Source organism: Crotalus tigris, unplaced genomic scaffold (assembly GCF_016545835.1).
Source record: "Crotalus tigris isolate CLP2741 ecotype Arizona unplaced genomic scaffold, ASM1654583v1 scf7180000024293.1627790, whole genome shotgun sequence".
Taxonomy (NCBI): Eukaryota; Metazoa; Chordata; class Lepidosauria; order Squamata; family Viperidae; genus Crotalus; species Crotalus tigris.
The window spans coordinates 785,805-811,892 of NW_024100466.1; the positions used below are offsets into that span (position 1 = coordinate 785,805).

At 45.2% G+C, this 26,088-nt stretch overlaps 2 protein-coding genes across 7 annotated transcripts in view; both read right to left on the bottom strand.

Moving 5' to 3' along the window:
* Window positions 1-560: 560 nt before the first annotated feature.
* On the bottom strand, window positions 561-7,686 carry SNRNP27 (small nuclear ribonucleoprotein U4/U6.U5 subunit 27). The gene is made up of 6 exons (XM_039324225.1): window positions 7,534-7,686; window positions 6,446-6,566; window positions 4,426-4,535; window positions 3,582-3,661; window positions 2,091-2,155; window positions 561-844 (listed from the first exon to the last, which is right to left on the bottom strand). Exons 1-6 carry the CDS (start codon window positions 7,568-7,570, stop codon window positions 790-792), a joined length of 468 nt encoding a protein of 155 aa, XP_039180159.1. The 5' UTR covers window positions 7,571-7,686; the 3' UTR covers window positions 561-789.
* Window positions 7,687-9,047: 1,361 nt separating this feature from the next.
* Window positions 9,048-26,088, bottom strand: part of ADD2 (adducin 2) — a 33,025-nt gene continuing 15,984 nt past the window's right edge. For 2 of the 6 annotated variants that reach the window (XM_039324085.1, XM_039324086.1), the window contains exons 8-15: window positions 25,923-26,021; window positions 24,743-24,919; window positions 23,217-23,459; window positions 21,816-21,935; window positions 20,691-20,780; window positions 19,995-20,151; window positions 19,631-19,762; window positions 9,048-15,872 (exon numbers count right to left, since the gene is read on the bottom strand). In XM_039324085.1, coding sequence (XP_039180019.1) covers window positions 15,580-15,872; window positions 19,631-19,762; window positions 19,995-20,151; window positions 20,691-20,780; window positions 21,816-21,935; window positions 23,217-23,459; window positions 24,743-24,919; window positions 25,923-26,021 — 1,311 coding nt within the window. In that variant the 3' untranslated portion in view covers window positions 9,048-15,579. Of the gene's footprint in view, window positions 15,873-16,218; window positions 17,120-17,602; window positions 17,637-19,630; window positions 19,763-19,994; window positions 20,152-20,690; window positions 21,431-21,815; window positions 21,936-23,216; window positions 23,460-24,742; window positions 24,920-25,922; window positions 26,022-26,088 lie in introns of those variants that run through there. The other 4 variants (XR_005554396.1, XM_039324089.1, XM_039324088.1 and 1 more) reach the window with 4 other exon arrangements.

Genomic DNA, 26,088 nt, shown 5'->3' on the forward strand with positions numbered 1-26,088 from the left:
GCTGTGAGGACTGCATTGTGTATCTAGCATCTGTAGATTTCCCTGACATTGTACGCCAAACACTAACTAAATAAATAGTGGCTTGCAAATCACCCCCAGCCCATTCCCACCCCAGTTAGAAACCTTTTAGCTGTAACAGTGGTGTTGCTGGATTTTCATAATTATTCTTAAATTCTGCCCTAAAAACCCAGGCGATGTAATTATGCAAATCAAATATCCCAAACAATGCCAGTGAATTGCTGGAAGAACTTAAGGGCATGATGCAAGCATACAAGAGAAATGCTTCAATCACTTGCTGGTTTGAGTGCCCTCTGCTGGATGGAGACAACCAATACAGGATCTGAAATCATTACTTGGCTGAAGAAGCAAAGGAACAAGCAAAGCAAGAAGCTAAATCCCATTGTGCTAAGAACCATTGGTCTTCCGGGCATTGTTTAAAAAGAATTCAACAATGGAAAAATTAATTTCTGTAAACATCAACATAGTTTAGGAATCAAAGTATTACCAATTTTTGATTCTGTCTTTTAGGAAAGTTGGTCTAGTTCAACTTTACTCAAGGAGACAATCAAGATTTTTTTTAATTTAACTGACAATATTTAAAAGAGGAAACCTACAAATGTGGAATAGCAACACCAGAAAAACCACTCTGGATAAACATACATTTGAGAGAGATACTTTAAGGAATTATTCACAAAAATGACCCCCCCCCTTTTGGGTGAGAAGATAAAATCTCTTAGCCAGGCAGATGTGACTACAATGGGGGTTTTTATGGGTAAAACTGCAGACAAATCAAGCAATAAAGTCCAGGGGCCTGTTGAATCCACCTTTTCTGTTCATGTACTGCCTGCAACAAGAGAAACAAAAGTGAGCCACAATATTTTCCACAATATCTCTCTCTCCTATTTCTAAAATTTCACTAGGCACTGCTCATATATTAGTAAGCCATGCATTTTTAAATGGATTTTTATTTTAAAAACACAGTCAATATTCCCAGATAGAAACAAAATAGGTGTATTAAGCCTGATATACTTACTTATTGCAGTTAAAAAAAACCCCAAACCACAAAAAGTTGTTTCTATTCTCTTTCTCTCTCACACACATTTAAGCAAAATCTGAAATAGCACCACAGTTTATGGGACAGATATACGAGTAGGTTTGGGAAAATATAAAAATAGATCAAGGAGACAACCCCACTTCCAAATAACCAAGCAAATATTCCAAGCTGGTTAGTGGCCATATTAAACTATTCACCACTGGATGGAAAACAGAGAACAGGGAAGCATGAATGGAGTAAATAGTCCTGGGTCTGGGCACACTTAGCACCCTGCATGCTTGCATATCTTGTTACCGATCACAGTCGTCACAATACAGAAGCGTCTGCAGGATGGAAGACTTTCATCAAAATGACAAAAAGAGTGTTGTGCTACTGCAACACAAACTCTGTCCCTTTTGTACGTGTATATGCAAGGTCTAATCAAAAGAGTAAGGATCATCAAAGCTCTATTTGTTTTTTTACATATATCTCATATAGAAGTAAAGCTTCAAACACAGTCGAGTTTTTGACCATACTCTGTGGATGATGCCCTTACAAAAGATTCTGACAGAAAAGCAGCCCACAGATCTAAGGTGCCAAATAAATGGGAGCCATGGACTGAGGCAGGTCAACGAAAGGAAGGCCAAAGGGGCTTGGAGGATTTTCAAGTGCCAAAACATCTTGGTTATCCTGGGATATTTGAGACTTTGACCAAGTGGGTCACTGAATGCCCAGATACCACCACCATATAAATGGCCCCATAAAAAAATCGCCAGGTTTGAACTACTGTGCCAGCAATTGGCAATCGTGAATAGGGTTTGCCCTCACATGGCGTCTGCTGAAATTCACTACCTAAATGGGGCACAACATCATCCCCTCAGTGTGACTGTGGAGCTCCACATCCAACTCTTTCTTAAAGCCAGAAATCTTTTGTTTCTTAAACAGAAGGAAGCCAAAGCAATTTTTGTAAAGATTGTGCTGATCAAGTGATGCTGAGCAGAGGGTCCAGCAGCTCCTATGCACAGGGGCCAATCGGTTCAAGGGAATAAATGCCAACCTGTATTTCCGTTTCTGTGACACGTTTACAGCATAAGCATTTACAGATCCGTCTACTTTCTTGCCCTGCAAGACCAAGAAAAAAGCAGTCACTTTCAAACAACTGAAAGGATGGCAATCGTCCTCTCATCAATTTCTTTCTCCACTGCCAGCCCGACATGTTTCACTTCCTGTTACTTCCAGTTCTCAGACTCAGCAGCAAGTTTACCATATACCCAGAAGACGCAGAACAATGGGCAAGTAGGAGAAGAATTATATATTATCTCAGAGGAAGGCACAATAATAATGCAATTAAATCACTATGTTTCAAGAAATCTAGTCCTCTTTTCTGTTTCTTTTTTTAATAACTTCAAATTTTTGGAAGTCTGCCAACTCTGCCACAAAGCCAAATTTAATTATGTCCAAAAGTTTACAGTCAACAAACGTGTCCACTCCAGTTGGTTCCTGTGGCAGGGATGCTCCCTTTGCTTGAGTCATGGGCTCTTATTTATTTATTTATTTATGAGACTTATATACCGCTTTAAGTGCAAGCACTCTCTAAGCGGTGTACACCAGTAAGCAATGTATATATATATTTACATTGCCCCCAACAATCTGGGTCCTCATTTTACCTACCCTGGAAGGATGGAAGGCTGAGTCAACCCTGAGCCGGTGAGATTTGAACTGCTGACCTGCTGAACACAGTCCGCTAAAAGGGCCTGCAGTACTGCACTCTAACTGCTGCGCCACCTCGGCATCTTGACCACCATTGCATCCTGGGCCTCCTGAAGGGATTTTGACCATGCAGAAGTTGGTTTGTTTCATCTGGGCTTATTTTTTAAAAAAAGTTCAAGGCGTGCAGTACTGTAGCCATTTCTTTTTGGAACCAGGAGAAACCGGTAAAGGCTCTGCCAATTTCCCTTTCCAGGTAAGTCACAGGAAAACAGTCAAAAAGCAGGGGCATTATACAAAAATCGCTGCTCAGAATAGCTCCAACCTCTCAAAGTCGGCTTTTAAGGGCTCATTTTGCTTCATATCTATGGGAAAACAGTAAATTACAGAAAAGAAGCTGTTCTCTACATTAGTTAGGTCTACTAAAAAGAACTCTGTTAAGGACCTTCATTTTTTATTCAGAGGGAAAATGCATATATGATAAGAATAGTTTCTTTTCCTTTATTGTGCTTCTTGGTTCTCCCGTTTTTACATTTTGCACATTAATTTCAGGTGGTGTGGCACTGCCTTTAGCCGCATGGAAGTGTATTCACCAGACTTTCTGGCTTGTGATATCTCAGAAGTATTGCTCAAACTGTACACTTAAATGTTTTGCAATAAAAGTGGGTCTCTCTTTTTTAAAGCACAAGAGTTTCTCAAAAGTTGGATTCAGCACTCACCAATGTTGTAATTTTTCTGCACAGTGCAGACATCCTTGCACATCCTGCTTGCAGCTTGCCACCTTAACAGCAGATATAGCTGACACAAACATTTTAAAATTTAAGGAAAAAAATGTGCTTGCCTTTGTGGTGTCAAATCCGGCAAATCCCATCATTTTCATCATTTCAATTTCTTCTTCTGTTTTGCCTTCCAGGTCTTCTTCTGCACAAGAAAACAAGAGATGACATGGAGATAAAATAGCTCATTCCCAACCTGAGCATGATCTAATATCAAGTTTAACAAATGACCCTAGAGCAGCAATGCAACAGCAAACTCCTTGACTCAAAAACCAGGGCAACAGAAGCTTTTCCTGTATTGCAGCTGGGCCTGAAATGGATCTAAGCTTCAACTATGCTTACAGCTGGATGGCCACCAGCCTCGCCATGAAAGGGATCTATGAGCAGTTGGGCCTAAACCTCACGATCCTTTTCCTCAGGAAACTGATCCCCAGAGAGAGACCTCATAAACTCAGAAGTTATTGCATTAGGTCCAATGTGCTTTATTGCTATTATTTTGTTTCTCATTTGCAGTCCTGCAATTTTGAACAGAATATTGTTGGACGTGCTCAAAAAATAGACCATCCAACAACAATTGTAATCAGGAAGGACTATGCATTGGAAACAGGTGTGGCTTTATTAGAAGTGATCAATAATGATGTGCAAAACTTTTAAGGTTTAAATACAGGACATTAAGAGAATGGTCATCAGAATTTCATTTTTTATACTATGTGCCAGTGTTCACAGAAAAAAGTGACAATAAAGCTTATCTTATCATTAGCTCTCAGTAAAGGGATAGGGAGGTTTTGTCGCTCCAAGACCAGGAAATGACCAAACGGTCCAGTGTGGATTGTTCAAATGCTTCCCTGTCCAATACACAAAGAGTGGAAACCGAGACCCCACAGCAAGGTGTGCCATCTATGTAGCTACCTGTGATTTGACGTTCTTTGCCTTTGACATCTTTGCTCTCCTTCTCATCCTCTCGCCTTTCTTTCTGCCGGGAAGGAGAAGCAGAACTAGATCTATGCCGCCGAGGAGATCTAGAATGTCAAACCAGTGCAGGTTTCACTTTAACAGCAAAGAAAATGATGAGAAGTATTTGTATTATGAGACAAAAAGAAGAGAGTTTTTATTATTTTCAAATAACTAGAACAGGGGCATTAAAGCAGAAGCAAGGGATGCATGCTAGAAGTATAACTGCATCCTCATAAATAATCATCACTGTTTGTTTTCCTTTAATGTAGGGATGTGGCAGGAAAAAGAACAGAGCTAGATCAGTCTGCCTATCACAGGAATGCAGTCCTCCTTGGAGAGGCCTCAAGATAGCACATACTGGGTCTGCTTATTCCTCACAACCTGAAAGACAGATTACACTGAAGGCTAGAGATTGCTGCATGGACACCCTAGTCCACGTGAAACCATGAGTATTCACATTCTCCCTGCTATAGAGCTACCGTGTTTCCCCCAAAATAAGACCCAATCTTATATTTTTTTGGGTCTCCAAAGGAGGCACCAGGTCTTATTTTTGGGGTGTGTGTGTCTTTTCCACTCACCTCACAGTGAAAGAATCAACAGCCTCACCCAGCCAGCCCCCTTCTTCTGGGGCCAAAGGAGCAGCTTCATTCTGCAGGTGGGAATGGAGCTCCGGCCTGCATTTCACTGTCAGAGGCTTTCTGGAAGGCCTTTGCAGCCAAGAACCGAGCTACGGATTCAATCCATAGCTCCGTTCTCAGTTGCAGAATGAAGCTGCTCCTTCGGCTGAAGAAGAGGTGGGCCGGCGGGGCAAGTGTCGATCCATGGGAGGCCTGGCTGCAATGGTAAGTTCCAACCCGCCCTAGCTTGATTTTTAAGCATGCGCCTCGCCCCAAAACTAGGGCTTATTTTTGGGGTAGGGCTTATATTAGGCCCACCCCCCAAAACCAAGCTAGGGCTTATTTTCAGAATGGGTCTTACTTTCGGGGAAACATGGTACCTAAAGATGTGACCAAGTGAGATTTGACTCCTGGTGAGGACACAGATACAGCCAGGTAATATTCTTGGCAATGACATGCCAGGACATTGCCTAGTGTCTTCCCTAGAGACACTTTTCAAGATCCTAATCTAGCCACACTATTCTCTGATCTCCTACCCAAACACACAGGTTGCATTCTCATTAGCTTCGAGTCTAGGCAAGACAGCCCTGCACTGTCACCTAATGGGACATTCAGACAAGGAGCATCTAGAAACCAGATAAAACCCTTACTTCAGTCACTGACCATCATAAAATGAGAACTACAAAAATTTACAATCATTCCAGTATGGACAGCCTATATAAAATTTGAATTACTAACACAGAGCTGTACAATTGTTGTATTCTTAAGCTCTATATGGAAATTATATTTCTAATACTATGCAAACTATTAGACAACACAGTGCAGCAAGTATAGTATATTTATGTATAAAATGATATGAAAAAATAATAGCATCCTTGTAATTGTATGTTAATATTAAAATGATCATCTTGATGTAAATTATCCAATTCCTTTGTTTTGATTGTCAGACCTAAATTATTTATTTGGATACAGTTATAAATATCAGCTAGCTATGCTTGCAAAAACCCTTATAATCAGCAATAAATTTGTAGCCATGATACTAAGGAGTAACTTCAATTTGATTACAATTTAATAAATGAACAGATATTAGAAAAACAGTAATTATATATATTTTTCTTTTTTGAAATAATTGTTAAAAGAATCTCAGTGAGACTGCACAATTTCTAAAGTCTGTTTAGATAAGGCATTTAGAAGAGTTTTGATGTTTCCAAATTTATATTAGATGAAGTAAATAATTCTGCTCCGTCATAATTTCCCACAACAATGGCAGTCAGCAGGGCTATTCTTATTTAAGCTTCCTACTATTTATGGAGCACAAAGAGTTAGTTGCTACGGTACCACCATCGTCACTTTCTCACCTGGATCTCCGTCTATGTGGAGAACGAGAACGGCTTCTCCTTCTGTCTCTTTCTCGAGATCTTGATCGCTCCCGTCTCCTCCTCTCTCTTTCACGTGAGGTGGATCTGGAACGCCGACGTTCTTTTTTATAGAGTAAAACAACAGATGTAATAAGTCCCCTGGATTGAAGAGGAATATTTCTCCTAAACTAATATATTACACCTAAAATACTTCAGCAAATTTGGTCCTCCAGATACAGATGCTTTACAGACTGCTCCAATGTTAAATAATTCTCTGAGGGATCCTTAGTGCTCTCTGAGCTTGGTTGTTTTCTTGCAGACATTTAAATAATACTGTTTTTTTAAACTGATTCTATGGTTTTATTCTTCTTCTATGAAACGTATAGAGTTCATTCCAATTTCTCTTGGTTTAGAATAAGCAAAACATATTCAAAGGAAAAACATAAAAGGTATTTTGCCATCAACAGTTATGTGTCATTTAAAACACCGTTCTACATCCTGCAATGTTCCCTTGAAAATGAACAATAGACCCGGAGGATACTGGAGAAAAGATATTGGTCATAAGCATGGATTAGGCTAAAAAAGAAAGCAGCGCAGCTTTGATAGTAAAACACAACTGGCTTTTAGCTTTATATAGGATCGCATGAAAATCACAAAAGCTACCTTGAAGACATTTTAGTCAGTTTTTTTTTAATTCAACCTTAACTGAAGGGCGAGGAAATGAGAAGAGATGGAAAAGGCCAGGCCTGCCTCTGCTGTGTCAGATGAAAACGAAAGGCCCGTCCTCCCCACCCGCATCGGTCCACAGCCGGAGGCCAAGAGGCGCAGCCCATTTTTCCCCAAACCGCCCGGGGGGGGCTCGAGGGAAGGAGACCCGGGGGCCTGCGAGGAGGGTCTGCGCCGCGGCGAAAGGCAGCCACCGCATCCCCGCTAAATGCGCTCCGACGGCCTCGGGGAGAGGAGGGCTGCCTCTCTGGAGCATGGTGCGGGACCCGGACTGGGCGGAGGGAAGGCCAGGAAGCCGCAGACGCGGAGGGCCCCCAGAGGAACCGGGCCCCGCCGCCCCACAATCTGCCCGCGAGGCTCACCCCTCCGCGGAGGCGACCGGGAGCGGCTGCGGCCCATCGCGACTCCTTCCCGGCGCCCGACGGACGCGAAATGCGCTTCCGGCGCTTGCTCTCCGGAACTTCCGGTGAGACGGCCGTTTCCTTGCACCTCCGGGCGGAAACGGCTTCCGCGCCAGGGGTTCCGCCGGGGGCATCAGCCGGTGCGGCTGCCTTTGGCGGGGCGCTCCGAGGGGAAGCCCGCTGGTTCGGCTGGGGGGAGGCGAGCAGCGCCCGCGGCTTTGGGCTGCCCTGGGTGGGAATTATGTTTTTAGGTATCTGAAGGGCGCCGTTTTTGGATGGCTGTTACTCCTAATTGTTATTATATTCCAGCTTTTGAATGTATAACTACAGTGACCACATGTCCTTTATTATAAAGACAGTCCTTTACTTCAGAAAGTCTTTATTACAATTTGCATTTTTATAAAGTTTTTCTTGGTTTTGATCTTGAATTTTCACTTGAAAATAAAAGTTTATAACAGTTACAATTTTTTATCATTTTGAGCCTCTCAGATTTGCCCCATTTTCAGGTTTGTCCTTAATTTTTCTTAAATAAAATATGTTCCCCGTATTATAAGGCATTGAACATTCCTGCCTCCTCTTTCCCCCCACAACCCTGAGAGAGATGGAAGGGCCGCAAGTCCTGCATCAACTCTCATGTTTGAAGAGGCCTAGAACTGGACTGCTTTACTGAACTGCTGGTCCCTTTCTGCCTGCTTCCATTAAAGGATCAAAGGATGTCCTAGGAGGAGAACTCTAGCATTCACACACTGCTTTTCCCAGGATGGTGAGCTGGATTTTCCTGGATGGAACTTAATACCACTAGGAACTCTTGATCTTTGGCTGTGGCTTGGCTCTTGTACAGCCTTTTTATTGACCACAGCTGGTGGAAATGAAGTTTAATCTTCAGGGCTCCATCGCTAGAGGTCTTAAGACGAGACTGGATGGCCATTTGTCTGAAATGGTACAGGGGGTTGGACTAGAAGATCTCCAAGATCCCTTCCAACTCTGATATTCTATATGTTTAAGAAGGGACTGCCTCTGGGGAGATTCCTATCCAGCTGTCATAGGGCAAATGCCAGAGTTCAACTTGGAGATGGTTTCAGCTCCCCTTGCCACTTCCCATGGTCTTAAATAATCAAATGGTTGCTGACCTAAAGCCAAGAAGTGCAGCAGGATGTAAGGCCATGTTCATAGGTTACAGTATTCTAGCAAGAATACATAATGCCTCCAAATGAAGAGTGCTACCAAAGTATTTACCATTTTAAAAGAGCTTTTCCCCCCTGGAAATAATTGTCCATTTTGTAACTGGAATATACTAGAAGAGTGTAATTTACCATCTAGTGCACATGATGTTCAACTGCTGAGAAAAGTATGATCTGGAAAATGGAATTTCTACCAGTAATCTTTCAAAACAGACTTTGATGGGCCTGATATTTTAGCTTTTGACTAAGTGTCTTGTGCTGGTTCATATAAAAAAACAGACATTTCCAAAACAATTTGGTATTCTGGTAAAAGTTTATTGGCATATTCTTTTTCTTTTAGATTCATCAGATGAGACAAAAAGCTGTTTAAGGAAGTCTCTTATTCAGACATTTAGCAATGTTTGGCCTAGCAATGTTGGAATTGGGGGTGGCCACCACCACCTTGGCAGAAGAGTATAATTGCTTTACTACCATTGGATAGTCAAGCAGAAGAGTGTAGACAGCCACCTTTAAGAAGAAACATGCATCAGCAACAGCAGAAAGCAGCACAACTGGGAAGGCCTCAAAACTGCTAACTCACCAAATTCTTTTGAAGATAACTACTCCAGTGTCTGGAAACAAAGTATGGTATAAAAAGGAAAATATGAAATTGCCAAGGAACACAAACCATCAAGAATTAAATTGCCAGTCTAATTTTCTCAAGAAATGAATGTACAGAAAAAAAAACATGGTTTTGTGGAGTAACTGAACGAGAGAGGAATCTTGAGTTGCACAAGTGATTGCTTGATGAGCAAATTCATTGACTTTACAATGTCAGTCAAAGGCCAAAGTGAGGGGGGTGTCTTTATTTACAGAGGGAGACATTAAATAGCACTTTAAAGCAACGATTGTCAGACACAGACATTTAATTTTTGCAGCTTACTTGATATACATTGCATTATTAATACATCTTCTGACTGACCTGGGCCTCTTTGATAATTCGGGGTGGGTGAAAGACCCAGGGCCACTTTTTCTCTTTCTCTATGGAAGACCACATCCAAAGACTTGGGACCAGTTGTGGTTCAGGCTGCTCTTAATACCAGGATGCTGCACTTTGTTTAATAGTTGAGGAACTCAACAACATGATCCAAGAATAAACTGTCTGCTACAGAAATATAAACCTACCAGTAGTTCTGGTTTGATGTTTGTTTGTTGGATATCAATCATAATTTCAGCAAATCTATCACTGCCTTTTCTTTGTTTTAGAAACACCAGTTTGTTGTTTTTGCAAATTCAGTGTCTCAACATCCTTACTGAGATGATTAGCTTTATCTCAGGCTATGTATGCTTTGCAATCACATTGTTTTGCAGATGTAAAAAATGATTTGGGGCACAATATCTCGCACTCTGGAAGTCGTGTATCATTTCTAAGACCATACACAGACCATCCTCGTGCCTCTCTCTCGAGTGGCCTGTGTCTCCTGCCCACCTTTGCCCACTTCCAGATCAGCAGAGAAGCCCTCAGATTTTCCCATCAGCACCAAGTTCATTTGAGAGCCAGAACAGGTGAAGATGGAAGAGGCCAGAGCCACAGATGGGCGTGCCCAGTCTAAGTTCCAGTGTGAAAAAGAGCTTAAAAGCATTAAGCTGTTTTTCATCTTGGATTCCTTGCTCGGATGAGCTTTTCTAGATCATCCCCTTGGAAAAGGCTGACTCAGCTTCACTTGAGAATCACTGCCTACCTTTTCTGAATTAGAGGGAAAGCCATCAATCACCTGCACAATACAGCAGTAATTGAAGTTGTTTCAAAAGTACATGCTTGAACACTGTTATCATGAAATAAATATTTCTGGGAACAGCTGCACACTTATGAGTAATTGCTAAATTGACATGTAATTATATGGCGAAGAGTCTTTTTCTCTAACTTAAATACCTTTCTTCCAAGTCCTATAAAGGGAAAGGTATTTAATTATACATTTACTTGCTTGTTATTTTCAAAGGGCCAATCCACTGGGAACCTATTCAGTGTAGAATGATGCTGGAGGAAGGGTATCTAATAGGATTTTAATTTTTTTTTTAATATTATAAGGAACATTTGACCATTTAGCCAGATTTTTTTGCTTTGAGAAATTGTTCAAAAGATGGAACTGACACCCATCACACTTGAGAGAAATGACTACATCAAATGAGAGAGCAGTGGGAAAGATCCAAGGTTTAAAATAGGTAATTTTGTTTTACACAGAAGTTTCCAATTGGCTATGAATAAGACTTAATGTGATTATCTCTTAAGATTTTAATCTCTTCACTATCCGTCTCTCTGTGTTTCTTAGAGCCGATGGATAACAAAAGCCTGCTACCAAGCCAGACAGAAAATCAGCCTCCCACCAGCTGGTTCTACTCCACTGGCATAGGACCCTTCTGTAGCACCAGCCCAGACCCCAGGCAGCCCTGGCTCCCCAAATCCTCTTTGGAGTGTGGAGCCAAGAGTTGCTGAGGGCATTTGGACAACAGTTGTCCCTGCCCCCATTTTAAAACTCTGAAAGGACGAGGACCTCCTCGGTTTGACTCCTTCCCACACCTGACTCCACCGGCCCCTGCAAACCCCACCAGAGTCAGCTAGGTTGCCAAGCAACTTACAGGATGTCTGTTGCTGGCAGCTGGGGGGGGGGAGGGAAATGCATCTTCAGGTTTTGCATTTTTGCAGCATCCACTTTACCACCACTTAATAAGGGTACATACAGTATGATGAAAAAGGCCCTCGTTCAATGGTGGCAGGAAAAGATTGCTGCTGCCAAGAGGTGCAGACCTGGATCGATCCGAGAGAGGGTGGAACTCTTGTCAGAAAATCCAGTCTTGATCCCTCTAATTGTCAATTCAGCAAGTACCCTATTTAATTACTTGATTTATATGCCATTTTTCTCTTTTCACCGAACTCCTGTTCTGCTTCAGCTGAATGACAAGATAAAAAACTGTCGGAGCCCCAGTTCACTGTTCACAAGCACTGGACCCCACAGGATTTAGGTTAGCCTGGCGTTCTCTCTCCACTATTTCACAGGGCTACTCTTTATTGGACTGCCTGGTGGTGAAACCAGGGGCTTTTGGTAGCATTTGTTCAGCTGCTGTACCGACACACAAACTGTCACTCAGAATCACTTGCCTCAGTTGTTTCATCTTTGGGTATGCCACTGAAGCAACAAAATCAGGAAGATGCAGTTTGATTTAAAAATCTGCTTAATAACTGTCATGATTTCTCAATTTATGCCCACATTCTTTCTTTTAATGGAGTAATGGAGTTTGACTCCTGGGGTCCACAGCCAAGGGCCCAGACTGCTCAATGGGCCAAGCAGCAGTTCTTCAACCTGCAGAGCTGGCGAGCTGGTCAGAGAAGAGGGGCCTGAAAAGTGGGCAATGCAAAACCCCCTCAGCCCCTTCCGAGATGGATTCTCTGTACATGCCTATTATTAAACTGCTTAACAGAATTGGCTGGTCTGTGGAAACATCAAACACAGAGATACCGGTATGTTTATATTTTGCTAAACATTTCCAGCTGTTTATTTTGCATATTCTGAATTATTTATTTCTCAATTTCCTACTGATTAGTGCTTTGCGAAGAGCTGCTCATTTTGTTTGTAATAAGGACCAGAGGAATTTGGTCTTTATTACAAAAGAAATGAGCAGCTCTTTGCAAAGCACTAAGTACAAGGAAAACTTGGCTTTACATGGAGTTCAAAGAGGGCTTGACTATTTTACCACCAAACTGTGATTAAGACTTTTTGCATGCATTTTCACAAGCACAGGCATACACAAAAGGAGCAACAGCAGCATATTTGCCTGCCTCAGGTGAACTGGCTCCTTTCCAGGACGCAAACTGACCTGGGAGCTAAGCTACCCTGTATTTTATCACATAGTGGATCTCAGGAGATCCTATCCCTATGCTTACAATTTGTAAGTTTTTAGGTAAGTCAACCTCCTTGTATAAGAACATATGACAAACATCATGCTGAATTGGGCTCAAGTGGGCTGCCCAGTCACTCACAGCATCACTCAGCCAAATGTCCTCATGACAAGCTCAGAAGAACTGGTGGCTTCCCCTTTTTGTTACTTGGGAGAAATCGCTTTGCGTGGAAGTTCCCTTCTGGTCTTATAAAAAAGGCAATCGCCCGTAGGAGTGACCTGATCCCACCTTTTCTTTTGGTCATTTTAAATCTTCAGCTATTCCAACATCTTTGAGTGACCCCAACCACAAGGTATAAAATGTGCTTTGTAAAACCTGCTTCATGTTGCTGGGGGCTGTTTATCTCCCACACTCTCCGGAGAAATAGAAGCTGTTGTGGGAAACATTCAAAGCTCCTTATTACAAGAACAACAATGGCACAATTTATTCCAATGGAGCAAAGCTTTCTTCCCCAGATGATGTTAATTTCCACTTTAACACTAAGCTGTAACAGTTTTTTTTTTCCTTTTAGCACCTTGAAATAATGTATCTGCAGGCATACCTGTTATTTCAAGTCCTGCCATGAACCAGTTCTAGGAGATGGGCTGTTTCTGGAACTGCGCAGTTGTCAGCGTGACAGGCTGTTCCTAACTGCAAACAGTTCAGCAGCTTTGCTAGAAGTGCTTGCAAGCAAGGGGAGTGGAGGTTACTCTTAGGAGTTTCTAGGAAAAAAACCCTTATTTTTAAAGAATTAGAAAGCTGCTTCCAACAGGGCAATTTAAATTAGAGGCATACAGCTCTCAGGGCATTGGAGAGGTGAATCTTTCCTTCCATTTCACCCATTTTTCCTGCAGTCGGTCTGAGTGTGAGCAATTAAGGTCTGCAACAAGGATGAGAGGAACAATCTTTTTCTCAAAAGGCTACTCAACCCCAAAGTCCCCATTTGAAAAAGGCAATCTGCATAGGGCACTGAGTCTGCCCATGAATTTATCAAGTTAGCTCCCTCGCCTTGTTTTTTTTAAGAGTAAGACAGGAGGCTGATCTCACACAAGTTTGGGATCCTGCAAGATCTTGATGTCTTTGTCCTTTTGAAATAGAAGAGAAAGGAAAATGGTGGGGGAGGGGGCTGGAGCCCAGCTGCCCAAGCAGGTGGGGAAGACCAAGAAAGGCTGGGATGACAGAAAGTAGCCTAAGGGATGGGTGAGAGTTGGCAGAGAAAAACTCACAAACTGATCAGTCACGCTCACCTTGTCCACCACTTTGTAAAACCTCAATTGGGGCAGAAAGGTTGGCGAAGGAAATAAAGGCTACGCAAAGATTTTGAGCATTTTTCAAGGACAATCTTTCTGTCACCTCAGAAAGATGCACCATCAAGCCAGACGTACAAAGCTGCGTCTATATCCTAGCTGAGCGTTTATGAGTCACGCTAGACACCACATCACTTCTACTGAGAGCAGCAAAAGGCCATTTCTGCACAGAATGCATGTCCTTTAAAGCAGTATGTGATCGGAGCAAACTTTATCACTTCAGTAAATAATTTACACATGACAATATTTCTTAACAGTGCACTGAGAAATTATTTCTACAAGCTTAATCCATTGCAATTTCAGTAGTACTCATTGCGCAAGTTATTGGCAGTGTGTGCGCATGTGTGCAACTAGGTGCGTGCATGTGTGTTTTTTGCTCTTGATATTCCCAATGGACACAGTAGCACTTACTTGACTGACATGGAATAATAGCCGGATGCAATGCAGGTGAGATGAATTTCAGATTTCTGACCCACCTGAGACTATTGCAGAATTGGGGTTTCATATTTCCCTTTCGATAGCAGGTCAGAAGAGACTCGGCAGTCTACCTGAGAGGGAACTTTTCAATCTCGAAAATGGGCCGAGCAGCAAGGAACTTGCAGACCAATTGCTGCCTAATCTGGCACCTTCTAATGGTTTTGTATCACACCTGCCCTCTTTTCTCATTGTAGGCGACAAGTTGGGTACTGATCTATGCAATTCAGAACCTGCCCTAATTCAAGATGCTTGGTGCAGACACCCATCCGGCGTGTCCCCAGGACTCACCAAACACCCTGAGTTCCCTTTTCAAACCTCATTCACTCACCCATTTGCTTTTGTCCATGGTTTCAGGGGGGCTGCTCAGAGGTCATCTCTGGAAGACTGCACCCTTCCTGCGACCCTCCAGGATGGCAACTACTCTCTGCCCCATCTCTGGATGTGCTGCCCAACAGTACCCACCTGATTCATCAAGGCCTTTGGGGTCACCCTGTTGCAGGTAAAGGAGGCTGATGGTGCTGGAAGGCCGCCTGGTCAGATTACCCCACAATAAATGTCAGGCTTCTTTGGCAGCTGCAGCTGCAGTGTGTCATTCTGCTTCTAAAGTTCAGAGCAACTTTCCTAGGAAAGATGTGGCCATTTAACAAGTGTAAAAGGCACCCCTGTTCCCCACGGTTGCAAGCCCCCTCCTGCTTCAGGACCACCCATGGGCCTTCATGTAGCCCTTGGGCGGCACTCCATGGCTTTCTGCCTTCGTGCAAGAGCAACAGGCTAGAAGTGGCTAATGGTGAGGTGAAATGCACCCTCTCCCTCCCACATGGAACTTAACAGGCCCGAAGGTTTCTCTCCGGCGTGGCTGCACCTGTGGATCCACAGAGGCTGCTGAAAGAGGGAAGATGCCTCAGGTGCTCCTTGTCTTCCCCAAGGGCTCCACAAGACAGCTCCAAGAGGAGCACCGTTCCAAGCCGGGCTACTCTCTGGGGCATTTTTGAAAGATGGACCATTGCCGGGGAAGCTTCCTCTATTATCCTCATGATGTCACGAGATCGGAGGGGGCAGCAGAAGGCGAGAAGAGGAAGGGGAGAAGAGGAGAGAAGAAGAGGCAGGGTGCGCGAGGAAAGGGAAGACCTCAGGATTCTGCCTTCTCTTTCTTTTTGCTTTTTTTCAGAAAGGAGGGGGCCCGGAATTTCTTCTTCTTCTTGGAGGGAGACTTGGAAGGGGACCCTTCAGGGCTCACAGGCCCACTGGTGACCGACTTGGTTTTGTCCTTTGGGCCCTCAGTGGTGTCTGCATTGGTGGTCAGCTGGCTGATCCCTTTGCTGAGGTGCTCTTCAACTGTTTGGTCGTCTTCTTTCCCGTTGACCACTACCGCCTCCGGCTCGGCCTTGTCGGCTGAGGCAAGATCAGTAGGTTTCTTCCCGCCTTGAGAAGAGAAAGAAAGCAGTGTTGAGCGTTTACACTGAGAACCCAGCACTGTAAGCCCCAAAGGCCGAGGCGAGAGAGGCCAATCACACGCACACGCCCCTACCACCCAGCGGGTGATGGGAAAGGAGCCCAGCATAAAGGGTGAGGGGCTGTTTGGGGGATCCTGGGGCCAAAGAGAGGGATCAACAAAGCTGCTAGAACCGGAATCAAGATGTCTGCAAGAGCACCCACTGTTCCAATTGGGCTGTGTGTGGCCACTTCCCTGGGTGGGGGAGAAGGGCCAAACTCCCCCTGGGGGGCTGAAATCCTGCAGGATGCTCACACAGTGAAAGTCCTGCATTACCTCCTAAGGCCGCAGATGCTTCTGACCTCTGGCAGATGAAGCTGAGCCTCTTTCTAAGACCCCCTCTCTCTATTCTTGCCACTTAGGGAACTGCCCTGGGCTGGGACGCAGCTGGTGGCTGACATTTTCAGCATTTCTGCCTGCAGAATCTCTTCCTCCCAACGTATCTCCTGGGGAGGGCTGGATTTGGTTTTGTGGGCTGTTGGGAGGCTGCATTTGCAAAACAGGGATGTACAGGACCGTGAATTAAGTAGCACCTAGATCACAAACTAGATGTGATTTAAATCAAATCCAGTGAAAACTTCCATCATAAAAATCTCACTCTGTCATGAAACATTAGAACTTGGCAGCCATTTTTGCTATGCCCATAGCTGGGGTGGAGGAGGGAGGGGGAGAATGCCACTGTGCATTCTTGAGGCCTCAAGTTGTGCATGGGATGTCACTCGCATTCCTAAGGGTTCATGCTGCTGTAAGTTCACTGGATCAGCATACCTGACACGGAAGTGAATATCCCCCTGTTAATGGGGGCTGAAAGACTGCTTTGCTTGGAACCATCTGCTCAGGTGCGAGCAGATGCCAGATCTTAACTGGGGCTTCTACACTTGAAGCTTCAGAGCTACGGAATAGCAACTGGTTTCTACCTAGGACTACAGAGAGGTTCCATGGATTACTGATGGCCCACAGAGCAATGGTGCATACTGCAAACATTCAGGAAGCTTGCACAATTCAGAGAGAACGTATCTCTCCCCCTCCACATCAGGCTCTCCATCACTCAATTTAGGAAGGAAACTATCTCAAGAGATCTTCAACGGGCTCCGGATAGAACCAGGGTGCTGTTCCAGGCGTCCTTGAACTGGGGAGCTTCTGAAGCTGCTTCTTTCCCCCTCCAATAGTCATGGAACTGCATAAGCATTTTTTAAAAGGAAAATAAACATCTGGAAAGAGCACCCATATCAAGTAACACGTTCTTACAGGAAGAGTATCCCGATGATACTGTCAGATCAATTTTCCTTAACCTTCCAGATATTTGAGGATTTCAATCGGGTTAACTAGGAATTCTAGAAATTGCACACTCAGCCTCCTGGAGGATCTGTGCTGGGGAATATTACACGAGTTCACTTGGTACTAACTCCTTCCTCTGGCTGTAGAACTCCCGAACATGGAAGGCTGTCCTCTCCCCAAACCTTTTGCAAGCTTCCTGCATGCCAAGCTAAGTCACTTCCTGTGATCATCATGCCCCCCCCCCATCTATGTTTTCCCACACAGCCGTTCCTGCTCCAGCAACAGGCGGCCTTACTCGGCCCAAAGACGGCCGGCCCAGCGCACCCCCCTCCCTCCCCGTGGAGAGAGCTGGAAAGGGAGAAAGCAGCCTCTCTATACTTACTAAAGTGACAAGTATTCAGAACCAGAGGCAACTCCTTGGATGAAAGCAACACATGGAAAGAGAAAGGGAGACATTGTGGAGATAAACACGCCAAACACAATGCGGCAGAATGAGACAATGGCAAAGAGAAAGGGGGAGAGAGACACACACATACACACAGTAGCACAACTCCTGCAGCCTAAAGGAGCCACACAGCCCATGGCTTTCTAGGGTCACAGGCCCAACTCCGAGGAAGGAATTAGTTTTCAAAATTTCTTCTGAAGGACAAAATAATTTGACAAACCTCTCTTAGGTGGCGCCCTTGTACTCCTTTGGTGGCAGAGGCTTGCTTGGGCATTTGGGGACTGCTTCTCTAGCCAGAGACTGTCCTCCCTGCCGCAAATAATCCCAAGGGAGACTATGCAGGGATATCCCTCCACTGAAGCTTCATTCTGAGCTCTGGGCCCGAGAGAGGCTGAAGAACTCCTCCTCCTCCTCCATATAGTGACATACGAGTCAGGAGTCTGAAGCATTTCAAAGCAGGGTTTCTCAAACCTGACATCTTTAAGATGTATAGACTTCAACTCCCAGAATTCCCCAGCTAGAATTCTGGGAGTTGAAGTCCACATATCTTAAAGTTGCCAAGTTTGAGAAACGCCGTTTTACAGACTGAATGCAGAGTTGGTGGCATGACCCATCCTCAGTTGAAGCAACCTGGAATTAAGGAGAAACTTCCTGACAGTGAACAGCTGGCCTACAAGTTTAAGAAATTAAAATTATATTTTATTTTTGGAACAAACAACAAATGTATGAAAAGAACTCTGATTTTAGAACATTACAAACAAACTAAGGGTCCATATAAATTTGAAATAAATTTTTGGAATTAATTATAAAAAATCCTTCCCTTGGGAAAATGCTTTTGTTTTGATTAAAAAATATTATAAGGCAATACCTTAAAAATTGGATAGTACGGGAAACAAAAGATTACACTCTTTAGAACAGAGTGCTATGCTCGACTTACAAATACAAAATGAAGTAAAATATTTTAACATCAGACATTTGAATAATAATTTTAAACAATGGATCCAGAAATTAATTTTAAGAATGTCTGCCATTATAGCTAGACCGTGTCTAGAAGATAATATAGAAGAGGAATAAGTTTTATCAGAAAAGATTGAGACAGATGTGAAAGTGGATTTACAAATGACAGACTACAAGAACGACATGGAAAAAGAAGTTACACTGGACATACAAGAGAAACTGGACGATGTCTTCATTAGTAAAAGGGATATACAAATAAACTAAAAGAGTGATTTGGATAATTTTCCTGTTTTAGATTTACAATAGTGGCTTGTTAAAGTTTTGAAGAAGGGAAAAAGAAAAAATGAAATCAAGATTGATAGAAGTAAAAGGAAGAAATATAAAATTGATTTATCTGATCTAGGTTAAAATAGATAAGTTATTATTTCTGGACTTTTGCCGACCAGGACTGAATGACAAGGTTTTGAAGGTTTGTTTAGATAAGAGATGGGATATGGGAAGAAGAGGTTATTTGTTGTATTTTAAGAGAAGGAAGGAAGTTACTAAAATTGTTTATCTTTGTTATGATGAAAGGGGAACATTTCTTTATATATTTCTTTTTTTCTTTCATGTATTTTTATGTCTTTATTTTTTATTTTCTGCACTATTTTTCTTATTTTTTATTTTACTTTTATGCTTGTATTAGTTTTTATTGTTTTATTGACTTTTCTGATACACCGAAGGACACCTCTGATTCCCTCTCAATCAGTTGTGATCATCTATTATGCCAGGTGATCCAGCTGGCAATCATTAAATGGGGCTCCTAAGGCCTTATTCTGTTTGCAGTGGTGACCAGACAGGAGTTCTCTGTCCTCTACATCTAGTCAGCTGTCGGGCCAATATAATCTCTCTCTTTATGCTTTTTAAAAATCCCATCCAAGCTGCTGGCCACCCCTCATCTGGTGTCCAATTGCTGCAGAGATCATGATGGATGGCACGAGGATGTTTTGGTCCCAAAGGTGCCCCTACCTTCTGGAGCTTTGGAGGGGGACCTGGCAGGGCTCCTTGCCCCAGGCTTTGTGGGGCTCTGTTCGGGTGGAGTGATGGTGGATTCTTCAGGGGATGTCACTCCCTCCTCTGGACTGCTGTCCTTCTTTTCACCTGGGAGGAGATGGTGGAAGAGGATATGCAACTCAAGACTAGAAACAAAGACAGTGGAGAAACAGTCGTCTCTCCCAGGTTTCTACCCACCAACTTTTGGGACACCCTAAAAATATTCCCTGGTTTCTCTGAGCTGATGGTGAGCTCAGTTCTCCCTTACTGCATTCACTGCAGTCCTTCGGGCTTCTCAAGCCTGCAGCCTCAGTAGCAATGACTGCACCAGGACATTTACCGTCAAGTCCCAGCTTCTTCCTTTCCACCTCTTTCTTGTACTCCTCCAGTTCCTGATCGGTTAGCTGGCTGAAGGGGTTGGGAGACTCGGGCTCAAGAGAGGCCTCCACACGGGAGTCATCCTTCATCTCTCCATCAGCCAAATGACTCTCGGTAGACTGCAGCAATACAGAAATCGTGCATAACTGTCACCTGGCAGTTTTCATTCCACAACTCCCCACAATTAAGTCTGAAACCAACTGTCTAACGGCGTCTGTGATGTGTTTGTGTGGCTGGCTGGTTGTGTGCACACAATGGTGAAAGCAAATGAGGCCTGCTGAATTTTTTAAAAAATAGGGCTTGTGAGGCTAATTACAAGGATGAAAATGGAGTTCACTGAGCAAAGGGCCAAAGGAAAAGGAGGGGCAGCAGAGGGGGCCAAGACGCCTGGCAAAGCAAGAGCCAAGCAGTAGGAAGCCAGAGGCTCACACCTTCCAGGACTGTCTGGTTGGCACGAGGAAAGTGCATGATGGAGCCTCCCCTCTTGGACCCAGAGCCGAGGGCTGAACTTCCCGCCAGGGTCTCTCCAGCCTGCCTGTTCATGGCCTCCGCTCCCCAGAGTGGGGGCTGAAGAGCGCTGCGAGAGAGCAGCACAGGCACAGGCTGGGAACCACCAAGCCTGGTGCCCCTGATGCCAGTGCCAGCCTGCGATGCCTACCGGGCTCCTGCTCTGCTCTGCGATCACGCTAGCCAGCAGCTGGGACTGGGGTCCGGCCGATTTCACTTCCTGGCGGTTCTGTTCTCGGATCTGCAGGGAGATAGACGGGCCTGTCATGGCAGAGAAGCTGACAGGAACAGCCCTTCCACGAAAGGCAAGGAGGGAGAAGGCAGATGCCACCAGCGGGCAGAAGGAGGTTGCTGCCCGTCCTCCAGATAGGGAAAGCCACTCATGCCAAGGAAATGGGGATAGGGGGAGAATGGGTCTGCCTGATGCCGCAGGAGAGACCACCTCCAAACCATCAACAAGTCTCTCTGGCCCCTGCTTAGCAGCCTTCCGAGGCAAAGACAGAGGCAGGGTGTTTCCCCCCCCCCCGTAAAGAGTTTACCTCCAGAAGAAGAGAAGGGAAAATGGTGGGGGGGGGGACAGATTGTTCCCATCACTGCAAGGCAAACAAGAGCTGCTCTAATGGAGCATCCAGGCAGCAACACATGGCACCCTGTGCAGGCACCATCATTCCGAGGATGTCGCCTCCCTCGGCTGCAACATGGTGCCATGACGCAAATGACATGTGTCCTTTGCTCTGTGATGTGTGTGACATGATCCTCCTTTCTCTCTTCACAGTTGCTGGGCAGAGGTTGTGACAGCAGAGGGCAGAAAATAAAGCCCAACTCCAAGATGCATTTGCCGGCCGCAAAACAGAGCATAGAATCCCAGGGCTGGGAGACCTTGGAGAGCTTCTGATCCAAACCAAAGCAGGAGAAAAGTCTGACTGTGATGCAAATTCCAGAACTGAGAGGCACATTTAACTGGTCGGTGTCCGACCCGCTTCATAAAGGCCACCTCCCAGCAGGTAACGCTAGGGATGGACCCCTCTGGCCTGCTTGTCAGGAACCCGAGAGGAAGGAAGGATCAAGTCACCTGGGGGCCTTCATGGCTGGGGGGGGGGAGCACGGGCAGACCTCACCGCTACAACACCAGCAACTGACCTGCCACATCAGCCAGAGTCTCTTCTCTTTCTAGGCAGCCCTGAGTGGAGCTGCTCTAAAAGCAACCCCCTCCAGGGCAGAGACCCGAGGAGGGATGGCTTCAGACAGCAACCGGAGGAGCCAAACCTTGATGTACCTTGTTCCTCATTTCCAAGACTTCTTGTGGGTCTGTGTAGAGAGGCACAAACTGGTTTGGGTTTTCAATTCGGATTGGCATGCCACTGCTGGATTTCTCCACGTCATCCGCTTTCATCCACTAGAGAGCAGGGTGGGGGGAGGGGGGAAGCAAACAAAGGCTGTCTGAAGAGGCCTCCCTGGAGCAGCCATGGGAACCCACTTACCTTGCTGTCCAAAATCCACTTGCTGGATTTTGGACAGCAAGCCAGTCGAGTCGGCTTCGGCCTTAGCTCCACAAAGCAGCCGACCCAGCAACCCTCGATGGGAAAGGGCGGTGGAGCTTGAGAAAGAAGGGAAGGCCTTTTACCCACCCAGACAATGCTCAGGGCTACTTAACCTGGTCCCGCAACTATCAGTGTGGAAATCAGGTCAAATCTAATTAGAAATAATTTTTGCTAAATGTTTTGATAACAAGGCAGGTTCTACAACTGCATCGGTAACTGCAATAGGAAAATGCCAACTTTTTGTTTGCATAGATCAGTCAAGGCAGGAACTGCCAGCTGAATCTTGCCCCCCTTGTCCCCCTTGCCTTCCAGCTTTCTGGCCTTCTATTCAGCTTCTCTGGTCCCTGGGGAGTGGTCCTCTGTGGCCCCCATGCAGCAGCCTCTGACTCTGCTATGTCCCAATTCTCTGCCCACTCAGCCACCATGGCTGCTCGACTCTAGCTTTTCCTTCCAAGGCATCTCAGCCACAAATCTCAGCCAATCCTAAGGTTTCCCCAGCTGGGAACATGATCTAATCTGGAAGCCCACAAGCAGGAAGGCAGGGAACCGAGTTCTCATCTGCTTCGGCTCCTCATCTATGATGCCACAACTGCCTGGGATGGGCTTTGTTTGAAGGCAGGCGCCATCCAGCAATCTTGCAAACGCCATTTATTATCCAGGGATCCCCTCTACAGTAAGTGACTTCTGGATCTCCAGAATGAGCCTGCTTCTGGGCAGACAGCTAATGTCTGTGGCAGCAGTGAAGGACCTGTCAGACCAAGAGGGAGATACCTCTACCAACTCCAATTTCTAAACTTTCCCGGTTCCCCAGGCCTGTTCTTTGCCATCAAGATGACTTTGCCAAGTCCTGAGATCCCATTGGCGCCATGCTGGAGGTGCTCTCATCTCTGCTGGCTTTTTGCCTTCCAGGTCTCCATTTTCCTGGACATTTTGCCAATCTGCACTACTGCACTGCTCCTAAATCTACTCCCTGCAAGGTGAATCCGTTGTCCGTCTCTCCCCAATTTCTACAGTCACCAAAAGGATGGGCGTTCTTTCTGCTATCCTTCTCTGCCTTGTGCACATGCAAGAAGGCGCCTACTACACAGCCAGGCTCGCATTGCTGCGGCAGCAGACAGGCTCCTCTCTCTTCTAACCGTGGCTTTGGCACCGCCTTGGCTGTCCTCGGCCACCTTCACACGCAGGTAGGTGTTGGGGGTGTTCAGCCAGCGGGTCTTTTCTTTCTGTTGTTTCTGGGCGTGTTGCCGGAGGGTGAAGATGGGGCCTGCCTCCTCTTCGAAGACAAAGGCAGTGACGGTGGCCGGGATCTCCACCTCACTCTTGTGCCTTGTCTTCTCCTGGACAAAAGGGTAACGGTAAGCATAGCCAGTCCGGTAGCCCTGGGAAGGAGAAAGAGGGGGGTCCTTGAAGACATGGCACATTGCTACTTGTACAAAGAGGCTGCCCGCCTTCTGCTCCCCTGCCTGGGATCCGGCTCTTGCAAATTCCAGCATCTGGAATGGGAGTCTAAGCCCTGAAAGGCCTTCTGTTTGTAAACATTCTTGGGCTTGGATTCTACACATACACACCTGTGCATTTGTGGGTGTGTGTGCGACATTTCTGAAAACATGACTTTATGACCAATGCCCATATTTACAATCTTTGCAGTGACCCTTGGTCACATGATCACCTTTACAGTCAGTACGCATTGTCCTTTACCTGACCTGCTGCTTTGCTTCCCCCCCCCCCAGCAGAATGGAGAAATTAGTAGAAGGCAAGCACACAAAAAGAAATATATTTTGAAAGCAACATGGTGGCACTGGCAGCCTCAAGTGTGCCACACAAACAAACCAGTGTTATTCTCCATGGTATGCTCTGCTTATTTTCTTCTCTAATTTCTCCACTCTACAAAGGGGAGGGGGGGGGAAATTCTGTAAGCAACTTGTCTTATGCCTTACTTGTATTTTTCTTCCCCCTCTCCTCACAGAGAGATTGGAGAAGATGGGATTATAAGAGAGTAAGGATGCACACAATGGGGAATCCTTGAGCTGCCAGCACAAGCATGTTCCTTTCAATGTCTATTTCCCATTGTGTGCCTACTTACTCTCTTGTAATCCCTTCCTTTCCTTTCCAAATGTAAATACAAACATTGATTTCCTTCTTATTATTCCAGCAGCAGAGTCAGCATTTCAAAAGGCGGGGGGGGGGAGGAGAACACACTTGTAGGAATGTGATTTTTTAGTTAGCAACTGGTTTGTTTAATAAGAGTTGCAGGTCCCAAATTAAAGTCACTGAATGAGGACTACTTGTATCGATTTTGCCTTACAAAACTCTTTCAATTGTTAAAACGCTACTGAAAAGAAAAAGGATTGAGGATGGGATAGGCTGGGCTCTGGAAAACGGCATGGAGTTCTGAACTGAACACAGCAATAATCTACCAAGGGTGTTTTATGGGGAGATTGTGGGTTTAATGTGGTCCCTCAATGGTTCAGATGTCAGCTTTTTTTTTTAAGTAGCCCATGTCTGGTGGGCCAGCAGAAGCATTGCGAAACCCACCTGCCCAAGCTTGCCTCTTTCCCTGCAAAGACCCACTTTGGTTTACAAACATCTACCTGAAGGAATGCCAACTTTATGGCAAGTAAGGGGACGTATTGGGGGGGAGCTTCTCTGCTTGCCAACATACTAGATTGTCCAGCATCCTCATTAGTGCTTCAAATTCATGCTCTCCCAAGCGGCTCTTCTGCATGGGCCCAAAGGTGCTGCCAGCCCATCGGACCAGACCCACATCGTGAGGCCTGTGTTTCTCCGCCTCCAAGAGGATGAGATGCTCAGGCCCACCAGCACTAGACAAGGCAGCAACCTGGAGGAGGCAGAGGGCAAAAGAGAAGTTGAGAAGCACAGGAGGAAACAACGGGGGGCCCCTGAGATTACCAAGTGGAGCAGAGTGTAGAAGGTCGTCTGAACAAGCCTCGCTTTCTGTGCATCGCCTCCTGACATCCCCAGCCGTGGTTTGCAGACTCCGCTCATGTTTCAAAACCTCTTTTGGTCAGTGACAACATTGGAGGTCTTTCCCCATAAGCAAATAAGGGCTTCTGCTCCAAGTCATGTGCCTGCTTTAAAACACTTTTTCATCAAGAAAAACAGGCCCCTTTCTGCATTATTTTATAATTATGAAATGAAATATATTCCTGCAAAATGCAGAGAAGTTAAGGTGATGAGTTTGCATGATTACATTCTAGCTGAGCAAATCAAACTCCTAGGAAGGGTTTTCTGGAAAGGGTTTCTGAGCTGCCCAGTCTAGGTCAACCAGAGTGTTAGTAAGCATGTTGGCATGGAACATCCCGGCAGTATTGGGAGGGGAGGGGAGGGGAGGGGAGGGGAGGGGAGGAAGGAAGGAAGGAAGGAAGGAAGGAAGGAAGGAAGGAAGGAAGGAAGGAAGGAAGGAAGGAAGGAAGGAAGGAAGGAAGGAAGGAAGGAAGGACAATCTTGTCATTTATAATGGAGGAAATCCACGCTTGGGCAAGGAGACTTGATTCTGGGGCAGTTGAATGTTACTGTCAAGATGGGAATGTCACCCAAAATACCATGTTAGGAAAATCTTTCCCTCAACTAATTGACACACATCTATTCCCCCCCTCCCTCCAAGCAAGTGGTCATTATTGTGTTTCTAATCCTAAGGAGAAGGGAGACAGGAAGAAAATTCTACTGAAGAATATTATTTTTGCTGGCATCTCCATCTGAATGGAATTATGTCATTTCCACTTAGGAACATTTCCTTCTGCCCACTTCTAGAGAAGGAACCTGGCCTGCGATGAAGCGCAAGGCAGGAGGCATGTGCCTTATTTTGTTGTTCTGGAGCTCACCTGGACTTCACAGGCAGCCTGCAAATGGAAGACCTTGTAGAACGCTTCCTCCACTGTGTCTCCCAGGGTCACCAGGCCATGATTCCGGAGCACCAAAACCTGCCCAAAGAAATGGCAAGAAACAGGTTCTGATATAAACAGCTAAAGAATATGACATCTTTATCTG

Excerpts from the sequence above, each read along its gene's own strand:
- SNRNP27 (XM_039324225.1), bottom strand. The coding sequence starts at position 7,570 with ATGGGCCGCAGCCGCTCCCGGTCGCCTCCGCGGAGGG. Across the intron at positions 6,567-7,533 it reads CCGGTCGCCTCCGCGGAGGG|AACGTCGGCGTTCCAGATCC; the intron begins GTGAGCCTCGCG and ends TCTATAAAAAAG. Across the intron at positions 2,156-3,581 it reads CCGGATTTGACACCACAAAG|GGCAAGAAAGTAGACGGATC; the intron begins GCAAGCACATTT and ends TTGGTCTTGCAG.